The 15,857-nt window shown below is 40.0% G+C and overlaps 1 protein-coding gene across 2 annotated transcripts in view; it reads left to right on the plus strand.

Moving 5' to 3' along the window:
• CALCR (calcitonin receptor) overlaps nucleotides 1–15,857 on the plus strand; it is a 170,188-nt gene that overhangs the window by 105,627 nt on the left and 48,704 nt on the right. For both annotated transcript variants that reach the window (XM_074892318.1, XM_074892326.1), the window contains exons 3-5: nucleotides 4,281–4,434; nucleotides 6,662–6,772; nucleotides 15,454–15,566. In XM_074892318.1, the coding sequence (XP_074748419.1) occupies nucleotides 4,281–4,434; nucleotides 6,662–6,772; nucleotides 15,454–15,566 (378 nt within the window). The remainder of the gene's footprint in view (nucleotides 1–4,280; nucleotides 4,435–6,661; nucleotides 6,773–15,453; nucleotides 15,567–15,857) is intronic.

A 15,857-nucleotide genomic window follows, 5' to 3' on the forward strand; every position in this document is an offset into this window, starting at 1 on the left:
TTATCAATTCTAGGTATAAAGTGAACTTCAGCATTCCCAACAGCCTGTTTTTTCTCTTTGTAATGATAATTCATTTTCTTATAACAGTCATTTGTCACGTGGTGGCTTGGTGGTCGTATGTATGACGTCATTTACTTGGACTTTTAGGAGTGACATCATATGTACGGCTGCTAAACTGCTGCATAGGACATCATTTAAACAGTTTTCTTCTGAAGAAATCATACCAGTCATTTTCAGGCTATGAACACATCCTGATTATTAAGTTGTGAATTATTTCTTTCTCTTTAATAAAGAATATTTATAAATGAATGAGGCATTCCTTTATTGTATCAACATCATTTATATTTCCATCTGAAGTAACTGATGGATGGATGGGAAGGGTTTTTAATGTGCAGTAGCGGACTCTGAACATTCAAAATTTGTTCAATACCGTAGATAGTAACCAGGTGAAAATGATTTAATCTTGGCTTTTTTTATGGTGAAAATATGTGTTTTAAAACTTAATTCCTAAAATACCTAGATATAGTAATTAAAAGTAGTAGCAGAGATGATTCCTAACATTAATTGCATGAGAGCACACACACGGACACAGACACACAGAGACTCATGGACATTCCCAGCATCTCCCATTAGCATAATACACAGTAAGCTTTCCCCGCCATGTAGCCACGCCCAAGCTCCTGCTACTCTGATAAGAGAATAATGACCCAGAGATTTCTTTCTGCCCTGTTTGCCCTTTCCTGAGCCCTACAGTAAGAAGCGCAAGAAGACTAAAATGAGTAATAATATCTGACATCACAAACTTTATCAAGATTTTTGTCTGACTGAGCCCCAAGAATATAAGGCTGGATCATCAGTCCACTGGCTGACTTTGGGGAGGCCAGGCTTTAGGCTCGAGTCCTGGAGTGGTGGTGGACGTGTGATTCTCCTGCATGCAGTAGAAAACACCAGCATTGCAAACAGAGGTGTGACTGCTCAACCTCCAGCAATGCACCAAATTAATTTTTCATTAGTCTGCTGAAATGGTCATCTGATTTTAAGGTAGAAGAAAATATTGTTCAGACTTCCATGGTCAGCTTTTCAAATCTAGACAAACAGAAGTGAGAAATAGCAATCAAAGGGAAGAGTACCTTTAATGGGCATATCACAGATTAACAATACCAGTAACACACCTACGTATAACCCCTTAATTTGATTTCGCACAGAAGCTATTCAATTACATCAAAAATGCCTGGAAAGATTTTTGTGCAACTAACTTTGAAAATCTGAGTCTTTGTGTTTGGTAAAAAGGAAAAAAAATAGGTAATTTAAGAGACAGCTGTAATCTAATATTATTATTCCAGTTTTTATCCAAACTTGCTTTAGATTTACTACAGGCCATTAAGTGATTTCTGCTGATGAAGTAATTTCCTCTGAGCTTTAGTGATGCAGTCTCATCCGTATTTTTAATCCCTCTGTGTGAATTCCTGACCCAAATGTGGGCAATCGAAATTTTGCTAGCAATTTCAGATGGGCCATGATTGCTTTGTGCAGAGGCAGTAGAATGGGTATTCCTCCTGGTTACATGCTTAACCCCTTTAAATAATTTTGTGCACAATCCAAGACATTTATCCCGTCCACCACCCCAGGTCTCCAAGTATTAAAATATTCCCATTAACCTGTACCCAACAAGAGCTGACTTCTTCAGGAACTGGATTACACACAGCTGTGTCCCTTACACACCTCAAGTTATGAAACTGACTTTTAAGAGTAAGGTGTCTTTGGTCTCTGAATTGTATCTTACCCCCCAAAATCATCATCCCTAGTTACAAACTGTTACATCTTCACCAGTTAAAAGATGTAAATAAACCATTTATTTTCTGACAGCATATCTTACTTTTGATTTCAGCTTATATGTTTCTGTATTATGCAATCTTCTGGAAATGGTCTGTCCTTTTAAAAATGCTGTGTAAAAGAGGCTCCAAAAGAAGTTAGAATCGGGGAAAGATGTTCACTGAACAATTTCTACAGTTTCTATCTGTGTAGCTGGCACTTGCCAATTGTTTCATATCTATGTTGTGCTTTATTCTGTACACATAAAGCAAATGAAACTGCAACACTATTTATGGCCAGCAACACCAGTCTTTCTGGTCTCTGTCAGTGTGAAATGATTTTGATATGTTTGGTCAAACAGATGTGAAGAACAGATCATCTCCTTTCGAGAAGAAAACAAAACTAAAATAAAAGCATTGTTCCAGGGCAGGGAAAATTGGTGATGTTTTCTAAGCATAATCAGATGGTTATGGTTTCAAAATGTGCATGTGTTCTCAAACTGGCCCAGAATAACAGAGGCATTGTCGAGAACAGAGGCGATGCAATGGAATTCACCCTATCTTTCATTTATGATACTGTTATTCCTCTTTTGAATGCAAACAGATTGGAACTGAGTTATTATTCAAAATAAGAATGGAAAAAATAAGCGTGGTGTATGAATCACTTCAGAGAAGTACCGAAGCCTGTGGCCATACCTGAAGGGCTAAGAGGGACCTGAGGTTGTCTGAAGAACCTCATCTGCATTTTCCTACACTACATACTGGATTTATGATATTGCTTGGTTGGTTTTTAAATGATCCTTATGGACTCCATCTATTCCCTTTAATCTTTTCATAAGTGAGGGATCTGTGATGTTTGGTTTTCATTCTGTATTTCCTGTTCTGCCTTTCTAGATGCTTAATTTTTCACTTGGATGGCCAGATGAAATGTTCCAAATGGCTTCACTGTCTAAGTATATCTTTGTGCATGTGTGTGTGTGTGTATACATACACATAAAATTTATATAAAATTATTTCTGCCAGAAAATATCTTCCTTCTTATTCTTTCCATTTTATTTCAACTGCCTTCACTGTCCTCCAGTCTTCAGATAGTAGCTGTGTACAGTTGAAAATTAAAATGTTTGTATCAAAAGAGATTAGATTAAGAAAAAATAATTGATTAGGTGTAAGAGTATAAAAAGATTAAACTGAGATGGTTTGGCACAGAAGTATCAGGATAAAGCAATGGCTTTTTTTTTTTTTTAACTAAGTCCAACATACTGTGGTTTTGCTGTGTATTTTACCAAGGTGTTTTAATTGTGCAAATGGGAAAAAAATAATGTATTAATGAGATACAACTGCTTGTGATACATGATAAAAAAATTTCAAACCTATCATGTTTTCAGTGTGAACAACTACAAATGCTTGCTTAAAGATCTGTTTACTAGGTTTTGCTGCTAAAAACATCAAGTTTATGTGTTTATAAGAGTCCTAAGTTTTGAAGCAGCCTGTAAATGACTCTGTATGTGTTTGTGATGGCTTTAGTATGGTTTAGTACAGGGAAAAATAGAGGGTCATCAAAGAAAGTGCTACAGCAGCATTGCTTTTTCTTGGGGAGGCAGAGGAACTAATCCTTTCCTATCACCTTCACGCAGAGAAGTGATCTGATGATACAGGATTAAGGCAGAACAGAGTTAACTAAAGCTCCACGGTCTTATTTCGACCCTGGCTCACAGGCCTGGGCTGTACAACAGAGGGAGGGAGGGATGGAGAGAGGGAGGGAGGGAGGGATGGATGGGTGGGTGGGTGGATGGATAAATGGATGGATGAAAAAAAAAGATAGCTGACCTCTCTACCTGAGATTTTTGCCTTCCAGAGGCAACGACCCTTCCCTTTGCCCTGCAGGCAGCTGGGAGTGGGAGAAGTCAGAAGATGCCACTTGATCAAAGAAAAACTTGCTATTCAGACTCTTAAATGTAGAGACACTTTGCTTAGGTACTTAACTAGGAGCTAAGTCCAGGTAGTGAAGTATAAACTCTCTGCCCTGTGTTTCTATGACCTTAACAGTTGAAGGAGCTCAAATCAGGTGACATTAAACATGGAATAATCCGTGGCACTGAGATACTTTGGGCAGTCTGGAGAGAAATCAGCACAAGTGGGCAGAAATAAATGGGTGTAACTTTGGGCATATACAAATTTTTTTGCAGATAGCTAAGCTAAATGAAAAGATTTTGAAGACTTTATCAAGTAGTTAATGGTCCTCTGTTTTGCCAAGAAAAAGGGCTTGGTTAAAATCCTGAGTTTATGGTGAGGTAAAGTAGTAAAAACACAGCATTTACTTTGCAAGCAGTAGAAGGCCTGTCATAATGCTAAACACATTTGCAAATAAAAGGCCTTTGAAGCATATATAATAGAGGTTTCTGATCCTCACTTTTTATTTTATCCCCCTAGTTTATTCACTTATACTAACAGTTTTTCCTTTCTGTACAGAGAATGGTTCCAAGTCTTTCTTCTACTGTAAATTATACTGATCCTACATTAGAGCCTGTAGTAACTGAAAATTCAGTCATACGACAGAAGATAATAGATTCACAGTTCAAATGCTATGAGAGGATGAACAGAGCTCCTCCGTATAGGAAAAAAGGTAAAAAAGTTTTTTAAGAAATCCACTTGTCTATTACCATGCTTGCTTATATCACTATAAACTTTTTCTTCTGCACAGTCTTCCTCGGGGTGCAATTTCCTTCAGGTAAGCAGTAGTCAAATTCCCACTAACTTAGCATCCTCTTAAGTGCTGAGAAAGAAAAAAGCCTGGAACAAGCCCAGGGAATAAACAGCTCTTCCCGCCCATGCAGACAGTACCCCTGTCACCTACATTTCTGGCTCAGTGCTTTGCCGCTTGAATGTCTCTTGTTCTTGCTTTCGGCAAGCTCACACAAAGAGCCAATTGTCAACAGTGTTCTCTTGAATAGAAATGTGATTCTGTTTGCTTTGCTCACTGTTTCGTTTTTCTGTCATTTTTGTATTGATTGATAGCTGCCATGCTCTGTACCAACACAGATGTGCCAGGTATTCCATATTCAGCAGTAACACTAGCAAAAAGAGGTTTATAAAGCACTGAGGATGCATCTTTATCGAATATGAGGCACATACTAAGATTAATAGAAAGGGAAATGGCAAATAATAGTGGTACTACAATGTGTGTGTGTATATATTTATGGATGTATGTGTGCATATATATCCTGTTACTTACCTTGAAAGACACATTCCACAATGTATAGATCAACATCAATGATTTTTATTTTTTTTTATCAGGCAAGGCAAAGGATTTAAATGTAGAAATTCCTACCAACCCCATTCTGCAGTGTCTTTCAGACACAAACTCAAGTTGCAAATATTTTCTACTCTTCTTTTTCTTTGGTATTACAAAGTGATTCCTAAAAGTCTTTCAGATACATCTCAAAGCTAGAAAACATGGGAATGCCTGAAGATAACAAACTGCTGATACAGTGGTTGGTTAATTAAGTGAAGAAGTAGCATTAGCACATTTAACTTGACAATGGAAAAATAGAAGTGCATAGAATCTTAGCTAATTAAGAAAATGTGTTCATAAAAATATCTTTTTTGCTAGGCATCTAATTGGGAAAAAATTAATTTGGAATGGTTTATGCTTTCAATTTGTAATCCACCACTATTTTAACTTAAAACCAATTATTGGTGCAAATTTGAACAATTCAGATGTCTTTTTACAGCTTTCTTGCATCAGTAAGAAATCTTAACTGTGAATAATTTCAAAAACACCAGAAGCAATTAGCTGCCCACATTTTATTAACTTTCAATGGTTATTAGGTGCCTTCCACATGATTCTTTCAAAAACAACCTACATGGTTATAACAGTAATTCTGAAACTCCCTTTGGACCAGAGCAAAAAAAGGCAAGATGTATCTTCTCACTGTATTTCCCTTTAACCTGATGGTCATGATGATAAATATATTTTCCCCAACACAAACTGATTTTTAATGGAAAATAACTAAGAAATACAGGGGTTTTTTTAATGTGTTACTTGAATAAATCCACAATAAGACAGAAAATTGTGTTACAGCAAGCAGTCTTATAACACAGTCTCTGTGGACCATAGTATGTAACATCTCTGTAGTGGGAATCAAGAATGAGCTGTGTTCTGCCTCCCTAGCATGGCTGCCATTTCTGGAGTTCAGAAGAGTCCTTGTAGGGGACACAGCTTCCACAGTGCTACCTTCCCAGAAGGAGCATGATGAGGACAGGATCACAGCATGCCTACACAGACAACCATCAGCAGGCAGAATTAGCCTCTTACAGATAGGTCTTGCACCTTCTTCACTGCATCTGTAATTATGTCACCGATCTCTGGTGTGGAGCAATGCAACAACCCTACAGGGAACTGTCTCTGCCAATGTTGCTTTTAGCTGGGACGTCCCTGTAAGCCCTTCTGACATTTACATTTCAAAGACTTGATTTTTGGTCCTACTGAACAGCAGAAGGTGAAATGAAAAGTGGATATCTGTAAGGTCTTTGAGTACCACTAGTGTGTGTACATGCTTGCAGCTAAGGACAGAAGAAGGATCAAAAATAATTTATACAATCAGACCCTACATTCAAAGTTTGGTTCAACAAGTTTTAAAACATTACTTTCCAGCAAAATGAACACCACTAACATCAGGTCAGCAAAAACAAGTACCTTGTAGCACCTGAATGCCACTCAAAGTGTAGAAGTAACAAGGATTATTTCTAACAAGTCTGCAGATGGCAATATTCCCTGAGAGGCTATAACAGAGCAGGTTCAGAAGTGACTGTGTGTTGAATTAACTACTGCACTCCTCTTAAATGTCCAGGTTTGTTCTGCAACCGAACGTGGGATGGCTGGTTGTGCTGGGATGACACCCCTGCTGGAAGAATCACTGCTCAGAATTGTCCGGATTATTTTCCAGACTTTGATCCAACTGGTACAGTATTTCTTTTTGTCATCTTACTCTAAGGAAGTCTTCAGAACATTCATGCTGTTGAGTGGAAGCATGTTTCCAGTGGCATTTTGCAGCATTGTGAAATCTCAGAGAGTCTGGCTGAAATTAAAATAGGTCAAGCTTTTGGGTTTTTTAATTTATATGTTTTCATTTGTAAAATATTTTATATTTATTTATGTAAATATTACCCATGGATTTATGGAACCTAGTTTATGAATATATTAACTACTTAGTTATAATATCAAAACATTTTTAGCACCTCATTCTAAGTTTTTATAATGAAGAGAAAATGCTTATGTGCATAAAATATGTATCAACATGTTCTTTGTTCAGTTTTTATTGGAAAATATCATTTTATGGAAGCAGATGAACAGAAATAATGTTCTTTCAGTCTCCAAGTTTCAGTTGTTCATTGAATTCTTCATACAAATATTAGCAGCCATGCAGACTAAGAGAAGTAATTCAAGAACATTTAAAAGGACAAATGAAAAGAAAAACCAAGGACAGAAATATTAGGAAATATTAGACACAAGTATAACTCCACAAAGAGTATTGTTTGAAGAAAGACACACTTGTGTGTTCCACGCTCAGGACATGTTGCTTGTAGGCGGTGCTTGATGCCACAGTGTGCTAAATCCAGCATAGACACAGTGTACCAATTGCAGTTAAAAACTATGAAACTAAACATTTGGGGAGGAGGGTATATAAATCTAAAAATTTTCAACAAGGTTAAACCAAAATGTATGTGCCCAACTGGAAAGTAAGGAAACAGACTATTGCATAGCTGTGAATTAATTATCCAGTACCATTAGCTAAAACTGTTCATTTTGTTGAGCTTGTTGCCTGTTTAGAAATAGAGGAGTTTTCAGGTTGGCTCAGACCCAGTATGCATTTTGCTGAATCCCGTTTACAGTAGCAGCCAGATTGATTGATATTTCTGTTCTTTATAAATCAAGCTATTCATGATTAGAGTATTCACCCAGCAAGCGGGAAACTTCTGGTGTCAGCCCCAGTATGAGGGGATTCAAACCTGCATCTCAGCTTTGATGGAGGAACCTCCCCCTTTCCAGTGGAAGTAGGCATTGGTCAGAATGGATTGCAGAATTTGTGTGCCTGGGAAGTGAGCTTACGTGGCACTGTGACTGTCCATCTCTTGTGAGAGTACTCTGAGACCTACCCCACAAATCTTTACAGCAGTTTACATCCCTGAGACACCCAACAGGCACTGAATCACAAAGTTTTGTCTTTTGTGACCTCCTTTTGCTTTCTGACACATTTAGTCTTGACGCCTTTTCTGTACAGTGTCATAGTTTTCAAGGAGAAGTCTTGCAGCAGGGCCATGCTCATGGCTATTCATTGGAGCACCTGGGGGGAAACGGGCTGAGAAGCTGAGACCCTCAACTGGAGGGGTACCTTTGACCTAGGTCTCCCTCTCCATGGGCAACTGCTTCAACCATTAGGCTACTTGCACAAAAGATACCAGAAGAGCATTTTAACAGAATTGGCCAAACTTGGTTCAGTTCCCAGACAGAAATGCCCACATTCAGGAGAGAACTTGAGGCTCTGGATCCTGAGATAACTCAAGCCTTTTCCTACATGCATGTTAGAGGTGCCTCTTGGATGGGGTCTGAACCTTTCACTTCAGCCCCCGTTTTGTTCGTGATAATAGGACAATTTACTACAAGGCTTCTACTTTCCCTGCTTCCATGGTTTTCATAGAAAAAAAAATTGTGGCACTAACAGTCCTAGTTTATGTATACTCCATGCGCTGATGAGCTAATACCTGCAAAAGGTGGTGTTGGGCAGTGCTGTGATTACAAAAGTCTCCCCACAACTCAAGGTCCTCATCCCTCAGTGCATGGGAGTGATTACAGAGCCACTCTCCTGCTTGCTTCCAAACCACCTATTCCCAGCTTTTCCACTTGCCCACTTGTCTTCAGTGGCTTGTTCTGAACTGATTGCTCCGCTAAGTAACACTTGAAGCTATCCATGAAGAAGCATCTCGTTCCACTTATAAATTCTTATTAACGCCAAGGTCTGTGGCTCATACAGCTGTTTGCAGATCACTCCTTGATGTACAGATGCATGCTGCATAGCCTGGCCCAAAGTGTGTGTGTACTGCGGTTACTCTTTCTGTCATGCTTTAAACAGATTTGAGAATTTTTTAGTACTCCTGTTCTCTGTACACAACCATAGGAGGAAAAGTCTCCCCCAGTATTTAATTTCCCTCTGTTCTCTCTCCTGTCCTGTTTAGCAACAATACCTGTGGTCTTCTGGACTCAGTATTTTCCCCTGGCACATCTCGCTTCTCTTTGTCAGCACCTCTGTCAGCCTCTTTGCCTTCATCCCAGTCAGTCAACACTGTTTCCCTGGCTTGACAGCAGCTCAGCAGCTCCTGGTTGAGCCAGAGCCGCTTTCCTAGAGTAGCTGTTGAGTAACCCAGCACATATTACTGCTGCAGCATCAAACCAGCGGGTAGCCAGCCTTTGCTTTAGAGATGGCTGATTGTCACACGGGGACTTAATAAAGGAGGAGGGAGACAAGAAGTCATGGGGGTGACTAGAAGTCTTTCAACTGCTAATGGAAGTGGCTGCCACTTACAGGTGGTCAAAAGCACAGGTTCAGCTGTCCTGAGAAGTCTGTCAGGTTTTGTGTCACAAGTCATTATTTCCTTTGGTAACTTATGCCTGTTAAACAAAATAAAGCTAGATTTTCTGCTGAGAAACAGAAAATTCATCCTAAAGAACAATGATTTTACAAGATGAAAACTGCAATGCCTGTCAGATTTCCTTCCCATTAAGTCTCCATGATATCAAACCACCTCAGCATGCATTTTAGTCATGCAAGTAACTCCATGGACTTCTGAAACAAGGATTTCATGCTGTGCTACTTTGGACTGCACTGAGATCTGCAGAACCACTGTGTATCAGCTCACTGATGGCTAAGCTACTTTCATTTAAGGCCATGTATAGCTTTGAGTCCTGGAATAAAATGATGTCGTTCAGCTTTCTTTTTGTGCTTTGATACTTATTTGTACTTTGATACTTCATTTGTAACTGGAAAACTGAAACATAATCTGGCAACATAAGGTCGGATCCTCCTCCCATCTGCACCTGTGGGTGCTGTATACCAGTTCTCTATATCTGAACCCCCAACAACATTCAGCATCAATGCCAAGAACAAATTGCTAGAGTATGTTAGAAAGTAAATAATGACAAATCATATTCTGGAGAAAAGGACCCAGAAGGAAAATGATGGAGAACATGCTCAGTGCTCCATTCATTTTGTGTTTGGCAGCTTCACAACTAACTACTAGATGTAGTCCCACTTATTTCACTGAATTTACATCAGTTCTTACTAGATAGGAATCTGTGTTCTCAAAGAAGGAACACTGTGATAATCTAGTCTGTTCAGTTACCTAGGGCTTCCCACACTTCTTTCCCCACCTGAGGAAGCTCTATCCTGTGAAAGGAAATTAGTATCTTACAGCTAACAGACAAACAGAAACCCCTCTTTACAAGCTGTGACAACTTTGTCCTTTTCAATAAACAACTGTTGCCTCTTGTAGCAGTCTCTTTCTCACAATGACCGTCACACGTAATGTGATAATGCATAAAACAAAATCAATTTGTCTGGAAAACATACCGAGACCTACTGCTTTAACTCCAGTGACAGCAGGAGATTCATTGTCTCATCCACTCCTGACTGTGAAGCTCTGAACAGAGCTGAGTTTTATACTCCCCTATTCAGACAACATGTACAGTTTCTCTTGATTTGTATTTTATATTCATCATTTATCCATGTTAATCTTTGGTGTAATCCCTTTGTTCCAGGTCACACTGAAATTTTTAGGAATTGAATTTGATAGGAATGTAGTATGTAATTCATGCTGGTAATGTTCTTGCTAATAAAAAAAGGAAAATATATTGTGGCTGTAACAGCCTTCTAGCAAGGCAGATTTACTGGGGGCAGCAGGAGGAGCAGAGCATTGCCCTGTGCTGTGCACAGGCTGTTGGGTTTGTGACAGGAGAGTGTTATATTACCCACCTCACTCCCTGCATGGTGCGTTTGGTCAGGATTAATTTGGTGCAGTCACATATAGCAATGGAGCTGAATGTGCAAGTTGCGCAGTGGCAGTCGTACCTTTTAGTTTCATTTTCTCTCCCTTTCCTCTTTGGCAAAGAGTAGTGGTTAAGATTAGTAGCCACCCCAGCAGGGAGCAAGCCCTGCCCAACTTTGTGATCCAAGGCTGTATTTAGCAAAACTCTACTCAGTTCTTCACTTCATTGCATTTCTGTCTTTGGTTCCATTTTGTAAACCAGTTACTTAGAACTCTTCATGTGGCTCTAAGAGCAAAGTTTCTAGAAGTGCAATTTGGAAACAGATCCATATGTATCCATAAGCAATTACCTCAGATAATGCTTAATGTGTTGTTAACTTTCACAACTGAGAAGCAGGGAAGTACAGCCTTGCCTTCCTGCTCTGACACTGACTAGAGGGATTGAGGTCCCCTTGCTCTGGAGTGTGGATCACAGCAGCTGAGGGGGCAGAGGCACAGCAGTATTTGTGTCCTCTGCACCTCTCTTCTTGTGCCATACTGCTGTCTCTGAATTGCTTTGTCTTTCTTACAAAATACCTTTAGAGAAATAAGGATAAATGCTCCATGCAGGAGAAGGGGGAACAGATTGAGTAGCTCTTGCAGACCCTTTTGAATTTACCAGCTGTGATGCCTATGATCACCAGGGACTGGATTTGAGGGACACAGGCTCACCCTTCTCACAGCTGGCAAAATGCACAAAGCTGAGTAGGTTGCCAAGCTGACAAGAGCAGTCATTGCAGATGAGAAATCATAGCCTTCCACAAACCAGAGAGAGAGAGAGAGAGACCTTCTGGGTTGCAGCAGCAGGTGCGGCTCCTTCTACCCCCCTGGCTCCTGGCAGGCAGGGAGACCACTTCCTCAGGCATCCCCTAATTCACCTCCCCAACTGTCGTCTCCCCTCCTGAGTACACAGTCCATCATGTGCTCTTTCCCACCCAGCACTGTGCCTCGGCAGGGTGATGTGCCTGCGGGCTGCAAGCAAGGAGCAGCATCTCAGTGGGCCTGGGGACCTGCTGGAGCACCCTGAGCAGTGTACAGACGACTGGGCTTGGGAGATCCCTTCTTCTGCTGCCACGAAATCCAAATTTCCTGACCCTGGCAAAGAAACCCAGCTCTGGATTTCTGTTGGTCCATTTTCGTGTCTTGAAGTGATCATCATTTAGACAGTGATAAATAAAGCAAATCTGAACACTTTGTCCAACTTATTCTTTTCCCCCTACTGTTCTGTGTATTTGTCCTGCTTCTTAGCAAGCTTGACAGTTGTATTTTAAAAATCAATTCTTATCCCCCCAGATACAGATTCCAGTTCTGCTGACTGAGGCATTCTGATGATAGTGAGAATTCTTCACTTATTAAAACACTAGAATTGAAGTTTTCTAGGGTCTCCATTGCATTATATTGGTTACATCAGCAATTGATACATCAGCAATTCCCTCATCTGCAAAACTAAGCACTACACACACAGGTCTGTCCAAACAATGGCAAAGAATCCAGTGTCTGGTATGTGCTGAGCATGCACTGCAACAGAGGAAAACTTCTTTCTACTTCCAGCTTATAACTCAACAATAAATAAAAAAATGGTGTTGACTCCTTTAATGTGTGCTAGCTATAGAGTTGGTCTAATTGTAAAAAAACTGATAGAGCTGTCATGCTTATCCAGAGTTACTGGGTTAAGATATTTGTTACATATAAATGACTGAGTTGTTTTTATGAAAATATAAGAGCACTATTGGTAGCACAAAGAATACCACATGCAAAACTATTACTGACGATAAATCTTTTTGTACACTTCACTACTCCCATGAAACTGACCTTGTGGATGAGATTTCTCTCATCCATTTTCCCCAGACAGCTCTTGAAGTGTCTGTCTTTATAAGCTAACTACAGAGAGCCTGCACAACTGCCTATGAATTGCATAACTTTAAGGGTGCTAAAGTCAGGTGAGACGAATCCCATGCAATGTCACTCTTCCTCTATTTTGAATAATGTGATGCCCAAGTGGTGCCCTATCCAAGCTGATAGGGTACAGACAGAGCCTAAAAAATCAGTGTTTACACAGTATTTGAATAAAAACCCACACAATTCCATTTTGCTGTGCCAGTATTGCCTCACCCATCCTTATACACTTGTGTATTTCTTCATAGCTTACTAGATTCTTCTGGTTAGCATAAAAACAAACATGTGCCCAGGTTCATAATCCCACACCTGCTACTGGGCCACTGTAGAATAAAGTGCAGTAGAACTGTGGTTGGGTTACAGACTCACAGCTTTATTTCTGTATAAAAGCATAGATTTAGAAGAGATGTTTGACCTGTTTGAGTCACTGGGATGGACAGCAGGGAGGCTTATCCCACAGTTCCATACTCTGACAACATCACAGCAAGAATTCTGTGGGCTGTGGCCTCTTCCAGACTAGGATCAGTTGTGTTTGTCTAGCTTCAAGGAAAACTATGAGGCAACGGGTTTGTCTCTAACTTACAGAGGCCACATTAAACTTCAGCAGAGTGCCTACCTAGGCACTAAAGTACAGAGATGATAGATGATATTACCATTATATTCTATAGCATATTAACAAAAGCCATGTATTTTGCAGAGTGCATGAGAGTAGCTACGATGTTTGTACACTGTGTTCCGTGGTAGTGTAACCATTAATCTTTTATCTATGACTGAAAACTTTTTCCAGCTTTAGATAATATCTGGCAACAAGTACAACAGGAACATTGCTACACAGGCAGTCTGAGATTATCTCCAAGCTGCACCGATGGAAGGCTGAGATAACATGTACTGTTCCTCTTGGTGTTGTTGATACACGTATTGATTTTCAACAAGTCCCCCAAAACAATGGTTTGAAACTCACAGTGATTTCAAAAGTATGCTGTGGAGGATTGTCCTGTTGGGTTTTTTTATGCAATAGCACTATATAAAGTCTATTTTTAGTCAGGGGAAGATAGCTCAATCTGTAGAATCCTTACCTTGCCAGTATGATCAATTGCTTTCCTTAGGGTATATGGAGGGAATATGAATCTTCCAAATTAATAGAATCATTAATTATGGGAGCTGATTAAGAAAAATAAATGCAAATGTGGAACACAAAAAGTGAAGATGTGCATGTTCAAAAGGTAATTGGCTCTGTAAAAGCGTATTAACTGGAAATGCTGATAATATATGTATAAAGCTAATAAAATTATAAAGCTATAATAGGCAAAGGGAAGTCAAACTAGGCTTTTTAGACTATCTAAAAAGTCAGACTTGAAATATTGTGTTTTTCATAAATAATCAGCTGTGTCACTACCTAAGAAAGCATCAAATAATTTAAGTTTCTGATCTTATCCTGCCTTTCTTACTTGGGCAGACTTTCCAGTGACTCCCATGTGGCTAATGCTTGAGGGAATGCCAAAGGAACTAGTCCAAAACTTGACAGGTGATTAGGAGTGACTGTCTGCTCTGCAGCGTCCAGGGTTTCCCAGGCAGAAATGTGAGCGTGGCTGGGAGGACTGTGGTACAGCACTCATCTGCGGCTCCAGGCATCCCTCAGAGCTGTATGGTGCTGAAGCCCCAACCGTCCCCCTGCCACAGTAAAAGGACATGCGTGAAGGAGCACAAGCCTGGAGAGCAATCTGTATGGCAGGGCTTTCGGGAAGGATGCCAGAGCCACCTGCGGCACGGGAACCAGTACCAGAGGCACACGTGGAAAGTTCAAACGCACATCAGATTAGTTAAACAGAGAACTGTGCAGCCATTTCAAATTCAGCTGGACACCTGGGACCTGTGCCAAAGCGTTTGTGAGGCTGCTTCTCCCAGTGCCTTCATGTTTTGCAGCCTCAGAGGAAAATGAACAGTGCTCCCACTCACCCCTGGCAGGATTTAGCTGGCACAGGGGGTGGGCAGGACTCTTCCACCCCTCTGCATAAGCACAGGGTTGGGGCTGTCACCGTCTCCAGCACCCAGGCTCTGGTTTATACACTGCTTTTCTCTACACTTTTCAATTATTAAAAAAATAATTTAACTACTTATTTCCCTTGATACCTGAAACCCTGCTGCAAGATTCAGTCTGTTAGTGTCTGTGTATGGATAACAACATGTCCTAGTGAGTGTCAGGTTTGAAGACAAAAAGTTAGATTTGCATGCTAGCCGGTGGGCACATTCATTTTCCAACATCAATATTGCAGGTTGGGATGAGAACTAAGGATGTGCAGACACCACTGTGTTTGCCTGGCTGTGCACACTTCCGTCAGGGCCTAAGATTACTTTTTCTTCCATAAACAGCTTTCAACAGCCTTGTTAAATGCATTATTATCACATGAATACTTGCATCTGAATGAGGGCTGGGTATATATACTTTACTGCATTCATTCAAGACAAGAGACAGATAAATGACAAGCATACCATTAGAGAAATCTCTGAGAAAAGAAAAAAAAGAGCAGTCAAATCTTTATTAATTGCACAATCCTTTGGATTTTGTTACACAGGCATTTTATTTCCAAACATAGAAATTCTTTTTTATGGATTTTTAGAAGCGTAATATGCATATGCTAAAATAACTATTATTGCCATTTATCATCAGAGAGGGCTTCAAAATACTGTGACGAAACTGGAAACTGGTTCCGCCATCCTGAGAGCAACCGAACTTGGTCCAACTATACCCTGTGCAACTCTTTCACCTCTGAAAAATTGAAGGTATGCTACAGTTAGACAGTGATTGTCTGGAATGGTTTTGAGCTGGGCTAGCAGTAAGACACATATGAGAGAGGTCGGAATAGTCCTCATCTTTTAGCTTTACTTGTTGCATAAGAATTTAATAACATTGTCCTTGTGATTTTAGCTTACTAAAATTATTTGATGAGTGCTCGAACCTAAATACAGGTTTGCTACAAGATGGATAGTTTAGTAGCAATTCGTGCGACAAGTTTTGCACTATTTTTCAAATGCATTTTTTAATTCCTATAATTTTCCTTGATTGCCCCACAG

Source organism: Strix uralensis, chromosome 1, assembly GCF_047716275.1.
Source record: "Strix uralensis isolate ZFMK-TIS-50842 chromosome 1, bStrUra1, whole genome shotgun sequence".
Classification (NCBI taxonomy): domain Eukaryota; kingdom Metazoa; phylum Chordata; class Aves; order Strigiformes; family Strigidae; genus Strix; species Strix uralensis.